Genomic DNA, 27,799 nt, shown 5'->3' with positions numbered 1-27,799 from the left:
GCACGAGTCTGGCTGTGACTCTTGTTATCGCATGCACGACAAGACGGAAGCTAGAATGTTAGGCGCGAGGCATCCGTGGCATCCGATAAGGTTGTATGCAAACAAACCCACATATAGCAACGTGACGTTACAAAACAGTCGCCGAAATGGTTTGAAAAAAAAAATTATGGGGTGTTACATGCCTAAACTACTTTCTGATTATGAGGCACGCCGTAGTGGAGGACTTCGGAAATTTCGACCACCTGGGGTTCTTTAATGTGCGCCTAAATCTAAGCACACGGGTGTTTTCGCATTTCGCCCCCTTCGAAATGCGGCCGCCGTGGCCGGGATGCGATCCCGCGACCTCGTGCTCAGCAGCCCAACACCATAGCCACTGAGCAACCACAGCGGGTATGGTTTGAAGCAATCAAGACTGATTACCACGCCATGCATGAGTCGCAAAAATGAATGCACTATTGCTTATGGTGCAACTTGCGCAACACGATGTCCCTCTCTCTAGTGACTGCCTAATAACCACCACAGGCGCTATTGCCGGTTTTGACGCAACTTGTGGTACCCGTACTCAAGACTCCGCAACTCCTCAGCTAGCGAACGTTGATGATAAAACAATTCTAAACATCGTAATTAAGCGTTGGTTCCAGGTTGTGCACTGGTGAGGCCAGATGCAGCAGATAGAAGCCCGAAAATGAAGTGACCTATATGTGAAAGCGGCTGCACACACAAAAAAAATTAATGACGAAGTGCCGGAATATTCTTCCACACTGCCAAATGGATCAGTACACTGATCAGCAACATTCTGTGTATCGCACGGAATTTACATGCGAAAGGCAACGGTCTATACAGACGCTTCCCAACGTACCTGCAATGTCGAATGCTCCGAACAGCAACACCGACACCACCAACGTCACGGCAGCACAGCGAAGGGTCGTACGCCGCATGCTGTCCATATCGGACGCAGTGGGATCAGCGGTGAAGACCAGGCAGGGCCGCACTTTCGGGTCGTGGCCGGTGACAGCGGAGGCCGCCAAGCTGAAGAGTGCGGTGCGCGGGGGGGCACCCGATTGTGCTGCGCGCTACGCACCCGGACGTTCATTGCGGCTCTGAATGCGCTTCCCGGGAAAAAACCGCAAAGCCCGCCGCGCCGTCAAAGGCACGGAGCTGGCCAGCGGTCACCCGTGGTTGTCCGCTGCTGTCGCACTGCTGCTCGCTGCTGACGTCTCCTCCCACTGCCACCGAGTGCCCGATGTCGCCGGCCCCTGAGCTGTGTTTGTATACAGTTAGCAAAACTCGTGCGCCAACTCCACCATTTGTCAGCGGCGTCCACTCTATTGGTAACAGTGCTGTTGCTGAGCTGTACAGGTTCTTCTTGGTATGCGTAACGCATCATCGCTGCTTAATGAGAAGGAAATTGACCCCCGCAATGATATGATGCATGACGCGTTATGAGCTCGCCCTGTGAAAGTATTAAAAGAAACCTTATCGGCAAATAGGTACTGAGGACTGTAGCTTCAAGGGAAATATTGCGAGGCATCATAAAGAATCACAGTTCATTATCAACCGGGTCATATCGCGGCGGAGAATGTAAGAAAGTTACGGGTGACCAATCAGTCAAAGTTGAGACGAAATTTCTCAATTTAAAATTACAGTATGAGGTTTTATGGGCCAATGCCATGATGTTTATAAGGAATGCCGTAGTGGATGTCTCCGGTTCAATTTTGAGCACCTGGAGTTCTTTAACATACACCCAATCCAAGGTAAAGAAAATCTTATCGAAGACTGACGTACCTTGCAAGAACACGTCCGAGCTTTTTTAAGAGAAAATACAAAGCGACCAACTCTATAGGGCGCATGTCAACGATGAGTTCCAGCTTCTTTAAGGGAAAATACAGAACGACCAACTCTATAGAGCGCAGATCAACGATGAGTTCAAAATTGCAGGCTATCTGCTAATGTCATCCTCGGCAATGAGCCGGCATGAACAGGTCGTGAAGAAAACATGACACCAAGTCACCGAGACCCATCTTACACTCACAACACGTCTGTGACATTTAAACGTACACTTCAACAAAGGAAACAATAATATTCGAGAAAGGTGCTCTCATTGAGTTCCCTCGCGATGGCAGGTACAATTACAAAACGAAATCCTAATTTTTCACACGCACAAAAAACAAAGAAAACACTAACCTGCGTATAAGCATGGCTTTCTTATGCACTACACCAGGTTTCTTGGTAACGTCATAACCGAAGAGTCCGTCAACTACACCGTCGCCGGATTAACTTGATCAAAATGACACAACTGCGGGACCCTCGGTCTACCGGGCTGTCAGCACGCTTAGCGTTTGAGGTAACACCGCGTCGGCCTGCTGACTTCGGTGAATAAAGAGCCAAGAATGCGCTCGTAACGTCTGCCCGATGCGCGCATCGAGCGGGCCACGGGTCCGCTTTTGTGTTGCGAGGCATTCGGGTGCCATGGCAACGGGCCGCGGGAACGGCCCACCGCTAGGGCGTCGTTGCTGGAGAGCGCGAATTTCGCGGCTCGTTCGCATTGAGCTCCCTACAAAAATCACTAGATGTGGCTACGATATCTGGGGCTACGATAGATCCACTACCGTGAGAATGATGGTTAGTAGCCTGGATTTGTCTTTACTGCGTGCTGACGTCTTTGAACGTCCACGTGGCGTTATTTATTGCGCTTTATCTTTCTAGCTAGGTTATGTTAGGTTAGGCTAGGTTAGATTAAGTCCGCCAAAACGTTGTGCCCCCTTAGTGGCAGTCGCCAGCTAGCTCTCTAGCTGTTCTTTGTGATTGTTTTTACATGCGCGAATCAGATTAATAATAATAATAATAATAATAATAATAATAATAATAATAATAATAATAATAATAATAATGTAAAAAGTTTCGAGCGCCCACCCTTTTTTAAACACACGAAGGCAATTAGTCTCTGCTCCCATGCATAATCAGTGCAAACTGTTGCATTTATAATGCACTGTAATTGGTTCAAAATGATCAACTGCGAAAATCGCACTGCTGCTTGAAGCGAAAAGAGAACTATGAGGTTTAGGCAAATTTATACGTACTGCCCATCAGCTGAAAATCCCTACGCGCACCAGGATTTCCTCTATATAAAGTATTTACTTTTTTTTGTAGGAAGCTTCATGCTCCTCCGTAACCGTTAGGTTCGCTTTGTTTCCGCGCCCGCCGGGACAAGGACGCCGCGAACTTCCGCAATTACATCCTGTGCTTTGTTTTGCGCGCGCTCCAAACTGTGCATTTTTAGGTCGTGTTTGGCGGACCACTCGTTAGTCGGTTTACGCTATCTTTTCTTTTTTTTTGCAAGCTTCTTCCTGAATCTAATGTAAATTTCTCGCGTGATATTCCGGCCAGGTGAGCGAGAAATTCTGCGGCCAGATGTACACAGCTTCTGTTTTCCTTGTTTCCTTTCCAGTGCGTGAAAAGCAGTGTCACAATATTATTAATTTCTCGAAATTAGTTTCCCGGTTGTGCATGCCGTAGCGCATCAGCCGCCGATTTAATTTCCGCCGTAGTTCAGCCCCTTCCGGCCAGCGAGCGTCGAGAAGGTTACTACAGAAATTCGTGGGACTGGTCCGATAGCGCTAAGCGTTCTTTCCAGTCGCTCACCTTGCACACATACATCTCGGACGCCTCCGAACGTGTCTGGTCGTATCCGAACTATGTGTCTAGTCGTTGCTTAATTAGTTAACAAATTGCTAAGCTTATTTAGTTGTATGGTGGCGGCGTTTGTTCAATGAATGAATTAACGAATTAAGTTTAATAAGCGCACGATGTCGGCTTTTGCTTAATTAATGAATTAATAATGACAAATTGGGAATAAACAATTCTGTGTGCCCTTAATTACTTGTTATTAGCCCATGTATATAACCTGAAATATATTAATTAGCATCGCTATTGTTAATTACCCGCAATTATCCGTCATTACGCTTAAGTAATTTCATCGTAATTATTCTCCATTAGGCTCCCTTACCTTTCGATAGTCTTAAGGAGCCTCATTTAGGCTTAAATAATGCCATCGTAAATAAACTTATTAGGTTTGTATTAACCTTAGTTACTCCTGATACATCGTCACTACCCACTGCATATAGCCACGTTCATAAATCTAAGAAGTCATGCGTAGTCATAAGGCATTCTCCTATATATATATACCCCCGTAGGACCCCACGTATACCTAGGGAGAGCATCGTGTCATGCGTTATAGACAGACGGACGGACGGACGAACAGATTTGTGAGGGAAGTAGCCTTATTAGTTAACAAATACACACATTAAAACGGGGCGAAAAGAAAGCCATCGCAAATGGCGCCAATGCAGGGGTCACGTGAGCTTTCTGCAGAGCTCGGCGGCTTGGGAGCAAGCGATTGTGCAGATTTGTCGAGCGAGATGGCCACGGTTGATTGTTGACGAGGTATCCAACCGGAACTGAACCGGAACTGAACTGGAACTGTACTGGAACTGAACCGACAACCGAAAAAAAAGAACATTATTTTGAAGCAAACCGCACGCAAACTGGGGAGTTACGACTATTTCTGCGCGCATGAAGAATCATTGCGAATTGTTGCGTTGATAACGCGATATCTTGCGGAAAATTATCAATTTGCGTAGTCACAAAGCCATTTGAAGCCATAAGAATAGAGCTTAAGCAAATCCATGAACTGAAAATTATTCCAGTGTATGCTGGCTGCACTGCCATACTTTCAAGCTTCACGCTCCTGAATAATTAGTTCCAGAGTGTCCTCTGGTAATTTAAGCAGCAAGCGCTATGGCTATGACAGCCTACTGCTGCCGCAGTGACTGAGTACAAAAACGAAGAAATCGCTGAAGTCTTATCCATGGTTTGTAATGAATACAGACAACTTTAGGCCTGTGTGTCGCGCGCGTGACGTAGTACGGGAGAGCCAGTGCTCAAATTGCAAGCCACGTTTTTCAACTAGGATTAATGAGCAGTATCGCGCGTCTCGCTTCAAGTTTATCCGACCTCGGGCTTTCTAAATAACGTTATGGCACGTGATACACGCCCTGGAAGCTATCTACGAGGAGAAAACGCGGCCACCAGTATCAGCTGCTCGTGTAAACAACGTCCAGTCAACCTGTCCCATCAGAGCTCGCGCCACGCCGTTCTGGTGAAAAACAATACTCAATTCAACGGAACAGTATACTACACAAGCGTAAATCATTCTTTTGCTCACGAAGCGTTTAATGAGGTGCAACATCCTTCTCCGTGTGGAAATAGTAAATGGTGGTACAGGCCAACATGACAGTTCAGTTCCGTGTGTCTTCCAGGAGCCCGAGCAAGTGTATCGCCTTTAGTCGGGTTCGTTCTTCACGCGCGAAGCCAGCCCGTGGCTCGCGCAAAGGGATTCGCGCAGGCGCTCTTTTCGCCTGTACCGAAAAGGGCAATTTCCGCGTTTGAAATCTCACTCACACTATTCTTGACGTTACCGTTGCACCACAAGTGTTCAGCGTTATATATAGAGCACAAGAAACTGAAAGCTGGGTGAGTTCGCACTTACCCATATTCATACTTTGGCTTGCGCATGACGCACACGTGCATGTGTATCATGCTCAACCCAACGCACGAATGTGAGTAGTTCCACAACATATGGCAGTATTTTCGAAGACCGGCCGCGTGCCCTTCGCCGTGCCCACTCGCTTTGCTTTGCCCCTCCACGGACCGGCCCATCCGCACGACTGTGCCCCGAGCTCGAAGTAATGCCTCGTTAGAATTATGTTCCCGTCCATGTGCCGAAGAAGACTTGGCGCGAGCGCGCACGCGGGAACGAGAGCGTAGCGCAGAAAGCAAACCAGCATCGCGCCTTCCGCCCATACCGTGTTTATCGGTGCGGTCAGTTCTGACAAGCGACAGGTTCGATGACTGATGATAATGGCACACCACTGACTGGGCAAACTTCCGGGTGCTTGCGGTCACCGGCGGCGTCGTTTCTTTATTGTCGCTTTCTTTTATTGGCAGCTGTTGGGTAGAGCGGGTGGACGAGAGGAGAGGGCGGAAGAGCAGAGGTGTGAGATCACAATCTACACGCACGCACAAGCACATACATAGCCCCTCTACCCGGGCCAGCCGCAATGCCAATGAGAAAGGACGCCTGGAGAACAAAGGGCGAAGGAGACGGGAAGGCCGGCTGTTGCGCGGCCTCGTAGGTAACGCGATCCTCTGGGCCCGAATTATCTGGCCCGCTCTGCGGCTGTCAGATGAGCGTAGGGCCGCCACCGAAAGGCGCCCCGAGAGGAACCAGCAAGGCTTCCGACCACGTTCCACCTTTTGTGTACCTCATTTTAGATGATTCGCGGTGTTTTTTTTTTTTTTTTGCCTCCCTTGTTTCTCTTGAGCCTTCTCTTATATGTGTCGGGGAATTGTCGCAGTTATCGCGCCAGAACTCTTGCGTTCACGCAGTTGTTCTTTTGGGGGGAAAAGTGTTCGATGCGAGATAATAAAAGTGAGTTTCTGTATTTTTTTCTTGTTCGTTTGTCAACGATTTCGTATTTTTTGCACCAGCATTTCCACATTCTCTTCCCCTCCCCCTCTAGCTTACCAGTGCTAGCGTATGTTAAGTCCTCGAAAGGAGACACATGTAACCTGACCATGCCAGTAAGTTGGTAGAGCTAACGTGCACAGGTGTCTAGCCAGGGACCGAAGGCGGGTTGGGGGAGGGGCACACAGAGCACGTGCCTTCTTGAAATCGCTTCTGACCCTGCCGGTAAGTTGGTAGAGCTAACGTGCACAGGTGTCTAGCCAGGGACCGAAGGCGGGTGGGGGGAGGGGCACACAGAGCACGTGCCTTCTTGAAATCGCTTCGCACGGCATATAAATACGTGCGACAATCGGCCCTCTCCACCCCCTTTCCCCAACTCGCTCTTCTGGTCAAGCGCGAGCCTGCCGATCGCCTTCCGAAAAAAAAAATGAAAATTGTGCGATTGGACAGCCACTTGGCGCTTTCTACGACCAGTTGGCAAACACCACCAACATCGTAACCAGCAATCGTAAAGCTTACTTCAAAAATCCGGCCGCTACGTACCCTGCAGCCACCAGATGCTTTTCTAACGTCATCTCTCATAGGATATTTTCTTTCTTAGCTTCATAACAAGGCGTTACGCGTCACAAGGACGTGTTAATTTGACAACACAGCGGAAGATTCACCGAGCTTAGTCTTAATACTGTCAACCGCGGAGCATTAATAACGATCAAAAATTACGAAATGGTGTCGTCTTACAGCAATGTAGTGGTCGTTACTTATATGTTCTTGTTGTTCTTTATTTTGTACCGTTGTCATGAAGGTTGTGGGGACGCAGATTTCTGGATTCAACCGTGGTTGTGAGGAAACATACTGAGACTGCAGACAGCCGAGGTTTGATATCTCTACGTGCCGTGGTCTACGGCGTTGTGAGGCTAAGCCCAAGGGCACGGGTTCAAATCCCGGAAAGGGGGCCGCATTTAGGTATGAACGAAACGCAAAAGCGCCGGTGTACCGTGCATTGCATGGATGCACGTTAAAGAGCTCACAGGTGATCAAAATAACTACTGCGTAACTCATAATCAAATCATGATTTTGGCACGTAAAACCTTAGAATCCAATCCAATCATATCATGGTCTTGTCACGTAAAACCTCAGAATTTCTTTATACTCTTCCGGTGAAGCCATGCCGGCTCCGACAGCAGGGCACTGGTGTGCGCTACAGTTTGGGCTGACCCACCCTACTGCTTACGCAGAATACGGTAAAAAAGCGCCCCACAAGGCCCCTCACTTTCTGATACAATTGAGCAGTACCTTCTTCGCTTCTCTTAAACTTCAACATTGGCGTTAGACCTGTGTATATTTCGTCCACGCAGTTCCTATCATTCAAGCAGGATTGATTTTCGTTACACTATCGTGACAGCAAAACAACACAAAGAAATGCCCCAAAATCCTAACCTATCCCTTTTTCTTGCAACCTGAAATCCCTTTTGCAGTGTTTTCTTAGGTTCTGTTATGTGAGTGTTTGGTTAGAGTAGTTCATGAGTGCTTAGCTTCCGAAGGTAGCTTCTGGACTAGCTATAACGACGCAGTGTGAACTTAATGTCTGCATTTTCATACGTTTTATTTATTTCTTTTCTTTTTCATTTTTCTTTTCTCGTGATGCGTCGCACTATATGAACGACCCAAGGGATAACAGCGGAGTGATGGTGCCCGACCCAATAACAAATGGCGGAAATAATGAATAATAAAATATTTTTCTATTACGGCACCTTGAGGCTCAGTTCTTCTTTCTTTTTCTTTCTTCCTTTTTTTTTCTTGTCAGTGGTTCGCAGAAAGGGGCGCCCCGTTATCACGGTCATTAGGCGATATGAAGACACGGGTGATAAGAAATTAGTAGAAGGGAAGGAATCCTTGTGGTCTTCAGACCCTATATCCACCCTCGCGGATAACCCGGCTTTCGTCATTTTCAAAGTTAAACCAGCAAAAATAATTAATCTATAATAATCTGGCGTAACATAAAGTTAGAAGCAGACGACGCCGCATGTCAAGCGTTGTAATAATTTTGTTGCTTCTGACTTTCAAGAGAATTGATACTTCATGTGAGACGTGCCGCTGCATCATCACCGACGGCGAAAAGGTACAGCCTCTTACAGTTCAAATGTCACCATTCGCGGCGGCAGTCCAGGATAAAAAATGAAGGTGAGCAACCGCCATTGGATTTTAAACTTATATCCCTGTGCGTAGGAAAGCAAAGGACGCATTTATGTGAACGAACTGGAGAAATCGACTCTGCCCGCATATTCGGAGGTGTTGATGCAAGCATGTGTCCCTGCAATCTGATCAAGCAAGTTATCAGACTCGTAACAGACCGATTTACAATAACACCTGGCTTTGAAATCTCTCGTGTTATAAGATTTTATTGTTTGAGGAGGGTTGCGAAATAGAGTCCCAGGGTTTATCTTACCACCTCAGCTTTTCTTTTTCACGCCTATCGAAATCAGGGCTGATTGATGTATCAACGGTATTTAACACCCCAGTGCAATCCAGGCATTACGAAAGAGACGCAGCAGCGTATTGCAAAGCTTGGGTTATCTGGGTTGCGTTACGGTGCACCCAAAGCGCAGTACACGGGCATTTGTGAAATCCGCCTCCTTCTAAATAGATATCCTACAGTACATAATAGAATACAGAAATCCGCTTGAGGACCCGATATCTAAAACTCCCTAATACTACCGTTGTGACGTAGTGCTTTGGAGTTGCGCTGCTAAGCCCAAGGGTGCGCCGTCGAGTCCTGGCTGCGAACGTGAACCGTGCATTAGGTGCACGTTAAAGAAACCCAGGTGGTGAAAAGTGATCAGAAGACCCCCTCTATACGACGTTCCTCATAATCATATAGGGTTTTTTACAGGTAAGATACCAGCATTTAAATTAAAGCTCCCTAATGTTGCTCACCGCCGCCGGTAATGCCACAAGCGGTACATGTCCCAGAGCACCGCAGCGTTCGTCGTCCTCTGCTCCAGCTTCCCTCCTTAATGCGGCGCGGAGGTCGTGAGCACAGGATACCGACGTGACGGCAAGCACTCCAGTTCTGACACCGCCGAAGGAGGTTCACATTACTCTTGCGCACTCCTGGCGCGTGCTATCCGAAAGGGCGCCGCGGGAAGACCCCGCGCGTCTCCAGAATGCAGCTAGCGCGCGTCCGTACCGCGACACCATCCGAGGCGCGCATCGGGTCGCCATCGAATTCCACGCTGTACGGATCATGAAAAGGGCCGCGGCAGAGTGGCAAGAACAATGCGGGCCTAGAAGGCGCCAGCTCAGAGACGTTCGATTGTAATTGACGGTTTCCGACAGCGGCCTTCCAGGTGACGCTGCACGCGCCGCTCGTTCTCCTTCTCCTTCTTCGCGGAGTCTTTGGGCCCGGTCAGCGGAAAACGGGGGTGGGGCGCTGCCTTCACCTCTGCGGTCAGGCGTCGTCTTCCTCGTACAATTTCATAGGCATCCGTCAGACCTCTTCCCTCATCGCACGGGGCCTGATCCAGTTAGGAACGTCTGAACAACTTTGACTCCCGCTTGGTTTTTTGTTTTTCTTTTTTGTTCTTTGGTAGCACTTTTTCATTTATTTCTATCTTCTTCACTCTCTTTCGTTTCCGTTCTTTCTTCCTTCTTTCTCTTTCATTTATCTCCTTTTTCTTTGCTGTGTTAAGGGGTGGGGGAGGGAAGGGGGGTGCAGGGAGTCAGCTAGCGATAGCTGCTTAGCCAGATAACTAACATATGTTTCCACTAAATTAAATTATGGAGTTTACGTGCCAAAATTACGATCTGATCATGAGACACGCCGTAATTGTGCACTGCGGAATGATTGTGACCACCTAGGGTTCTTTAACGTGCACCTAAATCTAAGTACACGGGTGTTTTCGCATATCGCCCCCATGGAAATGCGGCCGCCGTAGCAGGGATTGGATCCCACGACCTCGTGCTTGGCAGCCCAACATTATAGCCGCTAAGCAACCACGGCGAGTAGGTTCACATCACATCACTGGTTTATTTGATGAGGTAAGGATGAGAAACCTGATGGTTTATGGTTCTCCTCCCTGTACAGAGAGAGAGAGCACTCTTTAATTAATCCTGGAGAGGTTAGCCTGGCAGAATGCACATACGCTACTCCTGTACATGTCTGTATGCTTGTCCAGATGGTCACGGTGAGCGATGAAATTATATGCACATTGCACGACAGACACACAACGTACACAAAACGCACCAGCCCACTCAGCAACCTAAAGTATCTCATAGGGACCAGTGTCTCTGAGGAAGTGTAAATGTGCCTTTGTCGCACGATATACACAGGAAGCGCCAGTCCATGGGCCAAGAACGTATCTTAAGCGGTGCGGATGACAGTCTTTCATGAATGTTCAGTACGGACATTCAGGCTTTTTCCATTAGTGTATCTAGCCTTCAAGCACACAATAATCGTAGATTGTATTCACACATGTTACACACAGGGCCTGCAGTTATTATACGAAACGTGTAATGAATAGGAACACCCGTGTCAGACGCACGTTACCATCGCCCAAACAGCCAACTGATTTCTTTTTTCGAGTCTAGAAAGAATAAAGGAAAGACTGAGGGTGAGATGTAAGGGAACACACATAATCGGTGGTTATATTCTACTTAAGTGGTTCCTGTAGAATATTTATTTATTTATTTATTTATTTATTTATTTATTTATTTATTTATTTATTTATTTATTTATTTATTTATTTATTTATTTATTAGAAGAAGTATTGGGGATCGATACCCAAGTGTCTCCGCAAGTCGTGCCGGGTAGTGGAGCTTTACCTCCCCCGACGAAGTACTGGCAGTGAATGCACCTCTGTTCTGCGTAATAAAACAATAAATCACAGCATTAGGCACGAGCTGGCATGCCACCAATGCCAACATGCGGCCTTCAAATGTTTTCCTGTTTGTACTAGCTCTTCAGGTGATCAGACGCCATGACAAGTCATTTCGTACTAGTGATGTGCTTCCGCAATTCTGCTGCCATGCCCATGGTTATTCCGCGAAGAATTCTTCGAGATGTTTCCTTGCGATTTGTGTTTACTTTTGTGCGGAGGTGCTCAATCGTGCTCAGGTCAGAAGATCTCATTGCAGAGCAGCTAAAGCAAGTAGCAGCGGATATTTGTGTGTTGTGTCGCCTAGCGCGATCCAACACCCTAGGCAACTTCCACTGCGCAGAAGAAACAGCGTTACGGTGCCTATTAGACGCTTTTCGCAACGCTGGCATGAGGAGGAGCGCAGCCACTGGCGTTGCAGGCATCGCGCCTCAATGGTGTATGCGAGGTGAGACAGAAGGCATATCTGTCCGCGTTTAGAGCTTCAAGCGCACTGCCCATTTCTCTCAGACCAAGGCTACCCACAACGGTGTGGTAAGCACACGGCTTTATAGCAGGAACGCTGGTGTTTGTGCGCACAATGCTCATGCCAGCAGCAGAAGGTACAATGCTGTCTATATGATCCTCCATACAGAATACAATTTCTATACATTTATGGATTAATGCAACTGAAACGACACAAGTTCTATATATTTACAGCCTAATGTAACTGTAAGAACACAACTTCTATATACTTATTAGCTAATGTAAATAAAACAACGGGATTTCTATGTGTTTATAGGTTAATGTAACTGGAACAACACAAGTTCTATATGTTTAGAGCCTAATGTAAATGGAACAAAACAAGTTCTATATATTTATTCGTTAATGTAACTGGAAAAACACAAGTTCTATATACTTATTGGCGCATGTAAATGGAACAACAGAATTTCTATGAACCAATACACTAGTGTGAATGGAACACAAGTTCTATATACTTATACGCTAATGTAAACTAAACAAAACAAATTCTATATATTTATGAGTTAATACAACTGGAACAAGTTATGTATACTTATAACATAATGCAGATGGAACAAGACAAGTTATATATGCTTATATGCTAAAGTAAATGGAACAGCACAAGTTCTGTATACCTGCATACTAATGTAACTGAAACAACACAAGTTCTATATATTAATAGGTTACTGAAACTGTAACAACACACGTTTTATAGAATTATACGCCTATGTTAAAGAAACAACACAAATTCTATATATCTAAAGGTTAATGCAAGTAAGTGGAACAGCAAAGCTTCTATACATTTATATGCTGATGTAAATGAAACAGCACAAGTTCTGTAAATTTATAGGTAATGTAGCTGGCACAACACAAGTTCTATATATATGTAGCATAATATAAATTTAACAATACTAGTTCTATATATTCATTCGTTAATGTAACTGTAACAACACAAATTCTACATACTTTTGCGCTAATGTAAATGAAACAACGGAAGTTCTATATATTTATACTTAATGCAACTGGAACAACACAAGTTCCATATATTTATAGCCTAATGTAAATGGACCATAAGTACTATATACCTATAAGCTAATGTAAATGAAGCAACACAAGTTCTATGTATATATAGGTTAATGCCACTGGAAGAACCGAAATTCTAAAGATTTATTCGGTAATGTAACTGGAACAGCAGAAGTTCAGTATACTCATAGGCTAATGAAAATGGAACAAAAAAGGTTCGATATACCTGTACGCTAATGTAAATAAAACTCAGGTTCTATACACCTATATGCTAATGTAAATGAAACAACACAAATTCTATATATTTACAGCTTAATGCAACAGGAAGAAGACACGTTCTATATACTTACGTAATAATGTATATGAAATAAAATAAATTTCCATATATTTATAGGTTATTCTATCTGGAACAACCCAAGTTCTATATATTAATAGGTTAATGTAAGTGGAACAACACAAGCTCAATTTACTTAAAGGCTAATGTAGATGAAACAAGTTATCTCTCTCTCCTTATATATATATAAATGAAACAACGCTAACTGTATATATCTACACGGTACTGCAATTGGAACAAACTAATTTCTATATATATATTCCTTAATGTAACTGGAGCAACCCAAACTCTACATACTTATAGGCTTATGTAAATGGAAAACAAGCTCTATGTGCCTATACGCTAAAGTAAATGAAACCACAAAAATTCTAAATATTTATAGGGTAATGTAACTGCCAGAACACAATTTCTATAAACTTATGTGCTAATGTAAATGAAACAACACAATTTCTACATATTTAAAGATTAATACAGGTTAATATGAGTTAATATAGGTTAATACCCGTACGATAATGTGAATGCAGCAACACAAATTCTATATATCGATAGGTTCATGCGAGTTTAACAAAACAAGTTCTATATACTTATGCGCTGATGTAAATGAAAGGACAGAAGTTCTGTATATTTATAGGGTAATGTAACTCGCACAGCAGAAGTTCTATATGCTTCTAGGCTAATGTAAATGAAACAACAGAAATTTTATGTGTTCATAGGTTAATGCAACTGGAACAAAACAAGTTCTATTACATATGCGCAGATGTATATGAAACAACACAAGTTATATATGTTTATCGGATAATATAACTAGCTCAACACAAGTTCTATATGCTTATACACTGATGTAAAAGAAAAAAAAACAAATTCGATATATTTATAGGTTAATGCAACTGCAACAACACAAGTTTGAAATGCTTATACGCTAATGTAGATGAAGCAACACAGATTCTGTGTATTCATAGGTTAATGCAACTGGAACACAAGTTCTATATATTTTATAGGCTAATGTGAGTGGAACAACACAATATAGAACCCCTTGCGAAGAGCTCGAGGGAAACGCTAAACGTAGCTCTCGCGTTCAATGCTTCACCTTCAAGAAAAATTCCGATTTTTCCCCAAAGGATTCGCAGGGCTTAACTTTGAGGTTTTTGAAAAATGCTAGGCTATAGCCCCGAAAAACTCAACGTTTCCTCTCATTGTTACCGGCCGGCCATACGACCCTGGAAAGCGCTGCAAATGCCGGAAAGACCGTACATGTAGCGTAATTGGCCTACTGTTGGCAACAGTGCTGCAGCCGCACGTTTTACCAAATATGAAGAGAAGTGCCCAGAGTAATTTTGGACATTGGCGCGTGCCATGTTTGTACAGCGCGGTCAGTTTAGGAGCAGAGGAAGTGCTCTTCGGAGCGCCTTCGCGCATCGCCTCTAGATGGCGGCACCCGTTTCATTCAGGGCCCGCAGACCGGCAGCTGCATGCCGCGCTTTCCGTTACAACTTGAAGGGTGCAAATATCCGAAATTTCGAATACTATTCGATCCCTTTTCGACTCAATAATTCACTCTTCAAGATTGTTGGACATTTACTTTTGTAGAATGTAAGGCATAACAAGGCTGTTTTGGAGGCTTCACGGAGCGAGATCGGTGCATTGAGGTCTGCTCTGACTGATTATGTAGCATCGACAAGCCGTGACTTCCTGTGGACAAGCGATTTCTGAAGTAAATAGCAAAATCTCGGGTTTTTCGTGCCAGAGCCACGACCTGATTATGGTACGCGCAGTAGCAGGAGCTCTGGATTAATTTTGCAAACCTGGTGTAACGTTAACACAGAGGTAAATCAAAGTACATGAGCTTTTTTTTTTTCATTACGGTCCACGTTGAAATGCGACCGCCGCAGCCGCGATCGAACGCGCGACATCGAGCTTAGCAACGCAACTACACGCCACTATGTACCACGGCGGGTGGTGAATAATTTCCATTTGAATGCAGCATTGAATGAACATTGAATAAGAATGTTTCGCTTTTGAGCAGCCCATACACGAACGTGTTTCGATTTAAACAAGTCGATTTGTTATTTGGCCACTGCCACCATCTTCGCAAACCGAGAGGATATATATATATATATATATATATATATATATATATATATATATATATATATATATATATATATATATATATATATATGTGGTAGGGCGAAGTCAAATTTGTCAACAACTCGAAGCAAAGGCAAGAGAACGGGCGCACTACCATCTGCTAGCCGCCTGGTTAGCTCAGGTGTTAGAGCGGCTGCCCCGGAAAGGCGGTGGTCCCGGGTTCGAGTCTCGGACGAGGACGAATTTTTCTCCAACTGCGAGGCTTTTCCTTCGAGGAACCTGTATGGGTTTCCTTTCTAGCAATTGCTACGAACGGGTGGATGTCTGATTTTCCCTTTTATATATGCCTGTCAACCGCTTCTTCATGTACACTACATGGGGGCTCCATGAGATATCTCTGGTTAGCTCAGGTGTTAGAGCGGCTGCCCCGGAAAGGCGGTGGTCCCGGGTTCGAGTCTCGGACGAGGATGAATTTTTCTCCAACTGCGAGGCTTGTCCTTCGAGGAACCTGTATGGGTTTCCTTTCTAGCAATTGCTACGAAAGACCCGCCGTGGTTGCTCAGTGGCTATGGTGTTGGGCTGCTGAGCACGAGGTCGCGGGATCGAATCCCGGCTACGGCGGCCGCATTTCGATGGGGGCGAAATGCGAAAACACCCGTGTGCTTAGATTTAGGTGCACGTTAAAGAACCCCAGGTGGTCAAAATTTCCGGAGTCCTCCACTACGGTGTGCCTCATAATCAGAAAGTGGTTTTGGCACGTAAAACCCCAAATATTAATTGCTACGAACGGGTGGATGTCTGATTTTCCCTTTTATATATGCCTGTCAACCGCTTCTTCATGTACACTACATGGGGGCTCCATGAGATATCTCTGTCAATCATGACACCCAAGAGTTTGTAAGACCGTACAAATGGTATCATCTACCCACTGATTAATGTACTGTAGTGCGTCATGGGCTTACGCGTAAATGCCACAAGTGCACATCCGATGAAATCTCCAGGCCTTGATTGCGGAGGTATATAGTGTGTAGTATGAGTGGGCTTTTTGTAGCCTTGCGCGCAGCTGTATGCGTGTCACTGCGGACGACCAGGCGCATATGTCGTCCAAGCGCATTGGTAATTTACCTGTGTTTTGAAGGTAATCAAGGAGACCAATCAGCGTGAGGATAAACAACGTAGGGCTCAGTATGCCATCATGGGAGACGCCACAGCAGATGTAATGTATAGGAGTGTGACCTCTTCTAAAATGGCGAGGATGACTTCATGTGTAACATTGTCGTACGTCCCTTTCACGTCATGGAACAAAGAAGCGCAAACACATTTATATCTTTTTTAGTGCTGAACGTAGGTAACCAGGTCGACGACGTTATCAATCTATGAGCGGTCACGTCGGAAGCCTGTCATGTCATATGGGTAGACGTTGTAGTATTCCAAGTACCACTCTCACTCCAGGCATGCGAGGATCATCCTTTTCATCACTTTGGCTTTGCCCACACAGCTGTAGACCGCTGAAAACACTAAGTGACGAAATACAAACAAAACTCATAGATTGTCGTGTAGGCTTTCGCCACGAAAAAGGAACTTGCATTTTCTATTTGGGTTCTGCATTGCTTAAAAAACTTTCTTTTCAATTTAAATCTGATTATTTGCGATACTTTGTTTAGTAGACGGATAACAGCATCAAGAATTTAACAATCGGTTGTCGCTAAACATTTGGTTAGTTTCGATATTCGAAAACACCGAACAGTTCATTTTCAATTCCGAATAGGAATAATTAGTGCCTAATATACGATTCGTATTGGAAACTTCGAATATTCGCGTAACCCTACTTTGTTTTCGATTTTTTTTTCTTTTGCGGCCGTGCTTCTCCTAACATAACACAGCAAGCTGGGGGAGTTGGTGACTGAACATGTTCCTAGGGGTGGGCAGCGCAACCCGGACAAAAGGACGAAAGCCTGCGCTCGTATCGTCCACTTCCTTTTGTCCTTCGTTCAAGCTACGCTGCCCACCCCATCTCCTAACATCTTTCTGTCTCTAATTACATTGCCTATGCAGAGTAGCATGTAGGCGCCTACATATATGCCTGTCTAATTATCTGCATTTCACCAGCTTCTCTCCTTCTCTCTCTCTCTGACAAGGTGGGTGAAATGTCACTACTTAAATATAAGCAAATGAGGCAAGAACAAAAATAACAAAAGAAATATCCAACGGCGTTAGCGGCCACCTAAGTCACAGGAATTCTGACAACTCGCCAGTAATACTATAAAAAAATTAAATTATGGAGTTTAACGTGCCAAAACCACTTTCTGATTATGAGGCCCGCCGTAGTGGAGGACTCCGGAAATTTTGACTACCTGGGGTTCTTTAACGTGCACCTAAATCTAAGTACACGGGTGTTTTTCGCATTTCGCCCCCATCGAAATGCGGCCGCCGCGGCCGGGATTCGATCTCGCGACCTCGTGCTCAGCAGCCCAACACCATCGCCACTGAGCAACTACGGCGGGTGCCAGTAATACTATCATCAGCAATGGCGATGTAATGTATTCGTATCCGTCAAAAGTAAGCTCCAGCTGAAGGACTGCATAACATCGCCTGCATTTTTCTGTTTGTACCACCATAGGGTACCCTTCTTGCCAGCACTGATAAGTAGCAGCGCTGCAGTGGCAGTCAATGATTCCTCTGGACATGGACACGAGACGGCAGCTTCGCGTTTAACGTTCGTGCACCTGAGGCAGTTTCTCTCCGTACCGCTTGCGCTACGCCATCACACTGAGAGCCTTCTTTGCATCGAAATGCAGTGCTTCTTACTGTATTAGACTGCTTATCTTTCAGTGCATATATATGGCCTTGTCCTGCGTCAACTTTTCTTCTCACTGATTTCATGTAGCGGCCATTCGTTACGGCTTCTTCAATATTTCCCATGTTATAATTTCAATATCCCTTACTTTCTTCTTCTTTATCAGCTTTGAGAGTTCAGCAAGTTTTATCTGATCTCTTCATGCTTTGTAGTTCCTTTATTAGGTCCTTTGTTACTTGAGCCCCACTCTATTTAACCTCGTGCTCATCGACCTGGTTCACGTCCTTCCGCAGTCCGTCCATGTGTCGATCTATGCAGACGATATATGCATTTGGTCATCAGGAGCGACGCGTCCCCAGGTGCGCGCCAGACTTCAAAAAGCGGCCACACTAACATCATGTTATCTTCGAGCGCGAGGCCTGGAGGTGTTCTCCGAGAAGTGCTCTATGGTCGCTTTCACGCGCAAAGCAATGAAACCGTACGTTGTCAAAATTAATGGACATCCGATTGCCTACGAGAAGACGCACCGCTTTCTAGGAGTGATAATAGATCGAGACCTCTCCTGGAGTCCTCATGTCTCGTACCTAAAAAGGAAATTACTCATGATAACTCACGTGCTCAGATTTCTTGCAGGAAAGTCGTGGGGCGCGTCTGTGAGTGCGATGCTCCAACTCTATAATGCACTGTTCCTCGGTTTCCTGCGCTATAGCTTACCTGTACTGGGTGGGACCAGTAAGACCAACCTCCGTGCCCTCCAGTCTGTACAAGCTCAAGCTCTACGAATTTGCCTTGGACTTCCCAGATGTGCATCAACGGCAGCAACAATAGCCATCGCGCATGACCACCCCATCGATACGTATCTTCAAGTCGACGCTTTAAGGATGCATATCAGGCACTTCGCGCGACTTCCATCGCATCATCTCGCCCCCCTTCCTGCCACTCGACCTCGTTCCGCGTTTAGCAGGATTATTGCCGCCAACCACGGAACTTTACCATCAAACTTCCCGCCTGCAGCACGACCATCTCTACCGCTGTGGTGCCTTCATCCACTCCAGGCTTTTCTTGATATTCCCGGTATCAAGAAGAAAACGAAGATGTCATCTTTTGCCCTCAAACAAACCGTGCTTTCATTCCTACATGACAAACACAAAGAACGCATCCACGTTTACACGGATGGTTCTGTCTGCTCTAATAGCTCAGCTGGAGCAGTGGTCATTCCCGCAGAGTCTGTCACCCTCAAGTTCAAGACGTCTCACGTAACATCATCGACGGCTGCAGAACTCGCAGCTATCCGTGCTGCTTTAGAGTTTATTTGTCACAAATCGTCACAGTCATGGTCCCTCTTATGTGACTCGAAGGCAGCTCTCCAGTGTCTGATGTCCCCTTTCAACCACGGACCAAATATGCAACTAGTGGCAGACATCCGACTACTCCACCATCAAGCAATCAACAAAGGGCACAACGTCATCTACCAGTGGATACCGGGTCACTGCGGAATTGCGGGCAATCATCATGCGGATGATGCCGCCCGATCGGCCCACGATGGTGCCCACGTTGTACCACTACCACTGTCACGAAGAGATGCAGCCACAAGTCTTCGCTCCCTCGCCGGCGAGCTCACGCAGAATCTGTGGAACACCAATGAGTTCACGAACGAACGTCTTCACAGGTTGGATCCATGTCTGCAACTCCGCCTACCACCAGGGTTACCACGAGCGGAAGCAACACTTCTGTACCGCCTGTGGCTCGGCGTGGCATTCACGAACTCTTATTCATTCCGCATTGGAATGGCCGACAGCCCTACTTGCGGCACCTGCGGCTGCGAGGAGACGATTCAGCACCTCCTTTGTGACTGTCCCAGCTACAAAGTGCCAAGAACTGTGCTCGTAACCGCGCTCGAAAAACTGGACAATCGCCCCTTTACAGAGGAGGAGGCTCTAGGACACTGGTCCAGACGGGCTTCGGCACTCAAGGCCTTAAGGGCTTTGCTGAAGTATTTAAGGACATGCGAATTGTGCGATCGCCTTTGAGTGTTGTATCGCGTAGTATCGCGGTACCACGTGAATTTCCTTAATTTTTTTTCTCCTCTTCTTCTTCTTTCTCCTTTTATTCCCTTTACCCCTTTCCCCAGCACAGGGTAGCCAGCCGGTACTTACACTGGCTAACCTCCCTGTCTTTCCTCCTCTTTGTCTCTCTCTCTCTTTCTCTTGTTACTTGGGAGAACTTACCTACTGGTTACTTGGTGCCTTACCTCCCAGTTCAAATGCTGCTTATGAAATCAGCGAAGTTACGGTTTCATTCATTACCTCTATGTTATGTCCATCTTCCTGTTCTAAAACTGCATATTTTTGTGTGAGCACCTGCCTGAATTTGTCTGCTTTTACACTTACTGCGTCTAGGTTGGCCTGTTTCTTCTTGAATAATTTTAGTCTTTCTCTCTTCAAATTGAGAAAAAACCTAGACCTCACCAACCTATGGTAACAGCACTTTACCTGCCTAGCACTTCCACATCCTGCAATATATGCTGGGATCGGCAGAGACTATGAAACTTATTTCATTTCTTGTTTATGCATTGGGGCTGGGCTTTCCACGTCCACTTCCTGTTACTACGCTTCCTGAAGAAGGTATTCATTATTCGGAGCATATTCCTTTCCGCAATTTCTACCCACATCTTTTATCTAGTATTATTAGAATTGATGCCGTAGTTGCCAATTGCTTATTCCCCTGTCTGCTATTGCCCTAATTTTGCGTTGAAGTTGCCCGTGACTACAGTATACTCAGTTTGCACTTTTCTGATCGCTAATTCAACACCTTCATAAAACTGTTCTATGTCTTCATCATCGTGACTGGAGGTTGGAGCATAGGCTAGTACTACACTTAATCTATACCTCGTATTTGGCTTTATTACAATTCTGATGATACAGTAAAAGCAGCGAAAGAATTCTGTACCAGTACTTAGAGCAGTCACGCTAGCTTCATTCGAAGTATTGATCAACGTGATACAGAGGCTCCTTCTGTAACTAGCGATGAAGTTAGAAGGGCCTTGCAAGACATGAACCGGGGAAAAGCCACAGCAGAAGATGAAATAGTAGTCGATTTTATCAAAAATGTAGGAGATATTGCACTTGAAAAGCTTGCGGCCCTTTATACTCAATGCCTCACGACTTCAAAAGTACCAGAGAGCCGGAAGAATGCCAATATTATACTAATCCATAAGAAAGGAGGCGTTAAAGAATTGAAGAATTATAGGCGCATAAGCTTGCTTTCAGTGTTATATCAAACATTCACCGAGATTATTTCCAAGAGAATCAGATCAACACTTTGCTCCAGTCAATCAAGAGAACAGGCTGGCCTCAGGAAGGGATATCCTGGAATGGATCACATCCATCTCACCAATCAGATAATCGAGAAATCCGCAGAGTACAATCAGCCTTTTTATGTGGTTTTCATAGATTACGAAAAGGTATTTGATTAAGTAGAGATACCAGCAGTCATAGCGGCGTTACGTAATCAAGGAGTATAGGAGGCTTACATAAATATCTTGAAAAATATCTACAAAGATTCCGCACCCACCTTAGTACTCCACAATATAAGTAGAAAGTCACCTATCAAGAAATAGGTCAGGCACAGAGACATAATTTCTTCGACGCTATTCAGTGCATGCTTATGAGAAGTATTCAAGCTATTAGAATTCGAAAGCTTAAGAGTGAGGATCAGCGGCGAATGTGACATCGTCCTGTTCATTAACACTGGGGAAAAATTACAACAAATGGCTGAGGACTTTAACCGAGAAAGCGTGAGAGTAGTGTCGAAGATTAATATGCAGAAGACAAAAATAATGTTCAATAGCCTGGCAACAGAACCAGAATTCAGGATCGCCATTCAGCCTTTAGAGTCTGCATAGGAGTACATTTACCTAAGTCAATTACTCTCAGGGAACCCTGATCATACGAAGGAAATTTGTAGCAGAATAAAAATGATTCGTACTGCGTACGGCAGGCATTTTCCAATCTTTACTGGGAGCTTACCACTGTAGTTGAGAAGAAAAGTGTACAATCATCACATTCTACACGTGCTAAAATATGGGGCAATAACTTGAATGTTAACCAAGAGGCTCGAGAACAAGTTAATTAAGGGCCGCGCAAAGAGCGATGGAACTAAAAATGTTAGGCTTAACGTTAAGAGACAGAAAGATGGAGGTGTGGATGAGAGAGCAAACGGGGATAGCCGATATTCTAATTGACATTAAGAGAAAGAAATGGAGGTGGGCAAGTCATGTAATGCGTAGGCTATATAACCGGTGGACCAATAGGCTTACAGAATGGGTGCCAAGAGAAGGGAAGCGCAACCGAGGAGGGCAGAAGGCTAGGTGGGGTGATGGAACCAACAAATTTGCAGGCGCAAGTTTTGAATGAGCTAGCGCCAGACAGTGGTAACTGGAGATCGCAGAGAGAGGTCTCCGTCTTACAGTGGACATAAAGATATGATGATGATGATGATAACGGTGATGATGATGATGATGATGATGATGATGATGATGATCCTGCTTCTAAGGGGGCGTTAACTTCCACGAATGCGGCCTGAACCATTGAAGACAGCGTTAATTGCCACGGGATTCTAAGTATCGTTTCACTGTCCATTAATTATTGCACACTAAAACTAACTTTCTAGCTTTATTATTCAGTGCTGTTTCTGGACGAATGTCAGATGATTATGTCGTTCGACGTCAAGCATCAGTACGATGCAGCTTTTGTTTGGTGCGAGATGCGATATACCGGCACATGTGGAACGCTGACACCGAGTGCCGTACTCAGCACAAGTGCGAGAAACGGTCACCCTCTCCCCATATTATATTTGCAATGCACCTACCCCCTGCCAAAAGACTTGGACGTTGAGATATTGTGGCGACACCGCTTTAATTAGATGCCGCTGTAGCATAGGAAATGCGTGCCCAGGCTGAGGATACTTCGTCTAAGCGCAGCACGCTCCCTGAGGTGCTCAATTTCTTTGGTAGCAAAATACAGCAGTTTTGTGGGTGAGACTGTATTATTTTTTCGATGTCGCTGTAGCATGCATAGGAAATGTGTACCCAGGCAGAACATACTTCCTCTGAGCGCCGTACGCATCCTGAAGTGCTCAACTTCGCTGGCAACAAAATGCAGCACCTTTGTGGGTGAGGCTATATTATTTTTCTTAAAAGCACGCACAGGAAGCGAATATGGGTTGCAGTCCAGCAGTGAACGTCAATGAAATGTGGCACATGAAACATCCGGCATCGCGAGATCTCGGAGCGCGTACTCGGAGATTTCGGTCACGCGCAAGATGCCGCTGGCACTGTATTTACGTAGAGTGGCAATGACGCGATACGCTCGTGGACGAAAGCTGAGCCCGCTCCGGACTACGCATTTACTCTCATTTTCCGGCGCGACGCAGGTTCTCGAGTAACGCACTAAAAGGGTAAAGGGTGCACGCGACGAACGACGAAAAATAAAAGCACAAGATTGGCCATGATCCTCATTTATTGACTTGTACTATCCGATAGCAATCAGCAGGCTGTGATATCTGCCTGGTCATGAACTACAAGCGCTGAAATGAACACACTGGTCGTGTATGAAAATGCGATCGTTTTGTCTCTCGTCGCTACAAGAAGGCCATGACGCCGGACCTAAACGAGTAATAGGAATTCGGCCTAGAAAAACACTCCTGGCAAAAGGCGCGATGCACGTATCTCTCTCTCTCTCTCACTATATATATATATATATATATATATATATATATATATATATATATATATATATATATATGTGTGTGTGTGTGTGTGTGTGTGTGTGTGTGTGTGTGTGTGTGTGTGTGCGCGCGCGCACCTGCGGCGCCACCCCGTGTTGATATTGCCCTTTTTGTTTTGGCGCTGTCTCGACGTCAGTCCGGAGTGTCATTCTCAGCCATTGGTAACGAGGTGGCGACAGTTCCTTCTCTATCTCCGCCTCCCCCCCTTTCTTGTCTTCGCTCTCTCTCTCTCGCTTGTCATATCGACGGGTGCCGATCACTTGTCGGTGGCGGGCGGCTCTCGACAAGTGATCGGCGCGGGGTGCCGACGCCCAGCCGCCTGCTTCAAGTTCGTCGATTGCCGAAACGACCTAATTTCGCGCCGGCCCTCTTTTTAACAAGCTCGTTCTCGCTCAGGCTCCTCAATCGCCGCCGTTCGATTCTTCGCGAGACGATAGAATGAGGTTTGTTTCAGCGAACTTTCACTGGAGTGGCATTTCTTGGCATTTCTTCGTCGCAGAAGGCGTTCTTTGTTTCTTTTGCGACCTATTTCATATTTTTACTAGCACCGTAGTTTAGAGAGTCTGATTTCTTCTTTTTTTGTCTCTCTCTTTTAAGAGGTTCTTCGAGAACACAGCGCGCAACTATCTCCGACACGTAATGAGCTATCGGTGGGGCAAAAATCTTCGCCGTGCCGCGATTCCCACGTGCGGTATCAGCAAGAAACACTCACGAACTTACACATGTGTCATGCACACAAAGACACATGCGCGCGTACAGTTTACCCCACCTGACTTGTCTTCGCTTATTCTATGCGTTACAGGACTTTTCTGTAATGTCGAAGCTGAAACATTTAAGGTACGGTAAGTATGACCAGGGTCCTTCATCATGACTGAAAAGCAAAGCAAACGTAATTGTACGTTACTTCACTTTCTCAAAATGAGAACGAAGTTTGGACACCCAATCATTACTTAACTTTCTTCTGCATCTCTATTGTATATATCATAATCATCACCCAGAACCCGGAGTAGCATGTCAGGCGAACAGTCACGCTAACATATCCAGCATATCATTAAAGCTTGTCGGTCTCTCTCTCTCTCTTCTGCGTCTTCCAGCCGCATCCAAACCTTGTATGCACAAGTGTCATATGAGATCGCGCTATAGCGAACGAAATTTTTCCCATCGAAGCTATACTGCGAAAACCGGTGCGACGAGTTTAAAGAATTGCATGATTCAAGTGGCGACGGGGTTCGACGTGCGTCAGGTGCTGTGAATCTGTGATAGTGGCGATGGTGAACGCCTTAAAGTGATGCGTCTGAGATTTGATATTTAATGACATGCATGCGATGAAATGTGACGGACAGTGATTGGACGTGCAGCAGCGCGTTCCGGGCCCGCCGCGGACGGTGACGACGTCGCTTAACAACCTTACCACGCCCAACGAAATGTTTCTGCTGCGTGCGTACGCTCGTCTTCGCCGTTTATTTCTCTCTGCCGCACTTATTCGAAAGGAGCGGCGTAACCCTTATTGACCGAGTTCGCAGTTCTGCTTCGACAGCATTTTTTGGGGGGTTTGGGCGTCGCACGAGCATGTCGCTGATGGAGCCGCTGACGGCTGTCTTTGGTTTCCACGCGCACATCTGCGACTGAATCTGAGCCATGCATACAACGTTGCGCTACTCTTGTGACAGCTATTAACGCCTGCGGCCCGTGCTGGTCCTTTGATGCCGTACGCGAGTCTCTAATTCCCTTCTTTCCGAGGATTCTGTTGTGACATTAGCCGTACATGGAACGATTTCTGAGGCGCATATATGTGAGAGCGCCTACTGGAACATCCTCCCGGCCGGTCGTTGGCTACGAAGGCAGTCAGAGAGAGAGAGAGAGAAAAGAAAAAGGAAATGTAGGGAGGTTAATCAAGGACGTGCCCGGTTGGCTACTTCACAAGTGGGGAGGGGGAAAGGGGAATAATAGTGAAGGTATTGATAAAGGGAAAATGAGACATCCACCCAAACGTAGCTAAGTGCTACGCAGAATTATTACGTCAAACCCTGGTCTTTGCTTCTGAGTTGTTGATAAATTCGACTTCACCTGCCATCTGCTAGCCGCCTGGTTAGCTCAGATGGTAGAGCGGCTGCCCCGAAAAGGCGGTGGTCCCGGGTTCGAGTCCCGGACCAGGACGAATTTTTCTTCAACTGCGAAGCTTCTCTTTCGAGAAACCCGTATGGGTTTCATTTCTAGCACTTAGCTACGTTGTGGTAGATGTCTCATTTTTCCTTTATCAATTACTTCCCTCCACCTTGCGTGTTTTCGCAGAACTGTTACGTCTATAGTGAAGGTACTTTAGTGCTTTCTGAGAACGACTGGCTTCTGCAAGCGCCTTTGACTGCATAGGGCTGTCCATGTGTGTGCTCCCATTCACCTCATTCATTTCTCTCTCTCTCTCTTTCTTCCTTCTATGCTTATTTTCCCTTCACCCAGCATGGTATGGAAAACCGGACCCTTGACCTATTAACATCCCTGCCTTTATTTCACTTTTCTCACTCACTGAGAAACTCGTAAAACAGGGACATGCAAGCGTATACATGGCGTTCCAGCGAACACTTTCAAAAATTGCTAAAGGTTGCCTGGGGCAGATAACGCCATTCTAGTTGACGAGGTGGTTTACTCAAAGTGGGGGACACTACTTGCAAAAAAAAAACACTAAAATACAGAATTGACAAATTAACAAAAAATTAGTAATTAGTTTTTTCAACTAATTGCCATATGACCAATATTACAATTTACAAATTTTAGCCGTAGAGTTCGCAAGGCGGATCCACTTGGAACGAATTCTTGGGATGACACCAATTTCAAGATATTAATTCCCGAATTTCGCGGAGAAATGCATTGGCGTAGTAACGTTCCAGTTACTTTTGTGCTTGAATGCATAAAACGACGTTTCGGTAATTAAGTAACTGAAACACCAGTTCCACTCAAATATGTGAACAATCCTCGTTGTTTGTCATCGATTGTGTTGCTTTCACCTACAATGTTTAGCTTACCCTGATGTTGCATACTTGTGGTGCTCGAATAATATTAGCTTCTCAAACAATGGGTATAAATTGGATCTGCAGAAACTTAATTGAGTGAGTTATGGGATATTGCTGTAGTGGGGGACTCCGGCTTAATTTTGACCACTTGTGGTTCTTTATCGTGCATCTACACGATGTTTTTTTTTTTAGCTGCACCAAATTCTTAAAGATTGCCTGTGTCAGATAGCACAAGTCTAACCATTGATCTAAATTACCTGATGAGATGACCAATGCTTCTAGGAGAAATCTAGAGGTATAATTGAATATGCAACCTAGTTACGCTAATTACCTGTCTAATTATTTACCTTAAGGCACATATTTCAATCTACGAATTGTAGCCGATAGGTTCACAATGCGTATTCACTTGAAAAGAATTAATTATCAGCACTACAGCAGTTTCAAGATATTATTTTTCAATGTGTCCAACGTTAATGTTAACGTTAATGTTAATTAGCGCTATCATGTCAATTATTCAATTCATCATCATCATCATCATCAGCCTGGTTACGCCCACTGCAGGGCAAAGGCCTCTCCCATATTTCTCCAACAACCCCGGTCATGTACTAATTGTGGCCATGCCGTCCCTGCAAACTTCTTAATCTCATCCGCCCACCTAACTTTCTGCCGCCCTCTGCTACGCTTCCCTTCCCTTGGAATCCATTCTGTAACTCTTAATGACCATCGGTTATCTTCCCTCCTCATTACGTGTCCTGCCCATGCCCATTTCTTTTTCTTGATTTCAACTAAGATATCATTAACTCGCGTTTGTTCCCTCACCCAATCTGCTCTTTTCTTATCCCTTAACGTTACACCTATCAT

At 45.4% G+C, this 27,799-nt stretch overlaps 1 protein-coding gene and 1 non-coding gene across 2 annotated transcripts in view; one reads left to right on the top strand and one right to left on the bottom strand.

Moving 5' to 3' along the window:
• The window catches only part of LOC139057434 (uncharacterized), a 167,337-nt gene that overhangs the window by 31,805 nt on the left and 107,733 nt on the right, over window positions 1-27,799 (bottom strand). The window contains exon 2 of the mRNA XM_070535690.1: window positions 860-1,261. Coding sequence (XP_070391791.1) covers window positions 860-947 — 88 coding nt within the window. The 5' untranslated portion in view covers window positions 948-1,261. The remainder of the gene's footprint in view (window positions 1-859; window positions 1,262-27,799) is intronic.
• TRNAF-GAA (transfer RNA phenylalanine (anticodon GAA)) lies at window positions 26,014-26,088 on the top strand. Its single transcript has one exon. It is a non-coding gene; the product is annotated as a tRNA-Phe (tRNA).

The sequence above is a fragment of the Dermacentor albipictus genome, chromosome 3, assembly GCF_038994185.2.
Source record: "Dermacentor albipictus isolate Rhodes 1998 colony chromosome 3, USDA_Dalb.pri_finalv2, whole genome shotgun sequence".
NCBI classification, from domain to species: Eukaryota; Metazoa; Arthropoda; class Arachnida; order Ixodida; family Ixodidae; genus Dermacentor; species Dermacentor albipictus.
The sequence above is the reverse complement of the archived record's forward strand: the minus strand, read 5'-3'. Positions and strand labels throughout refer to the sequence as shown.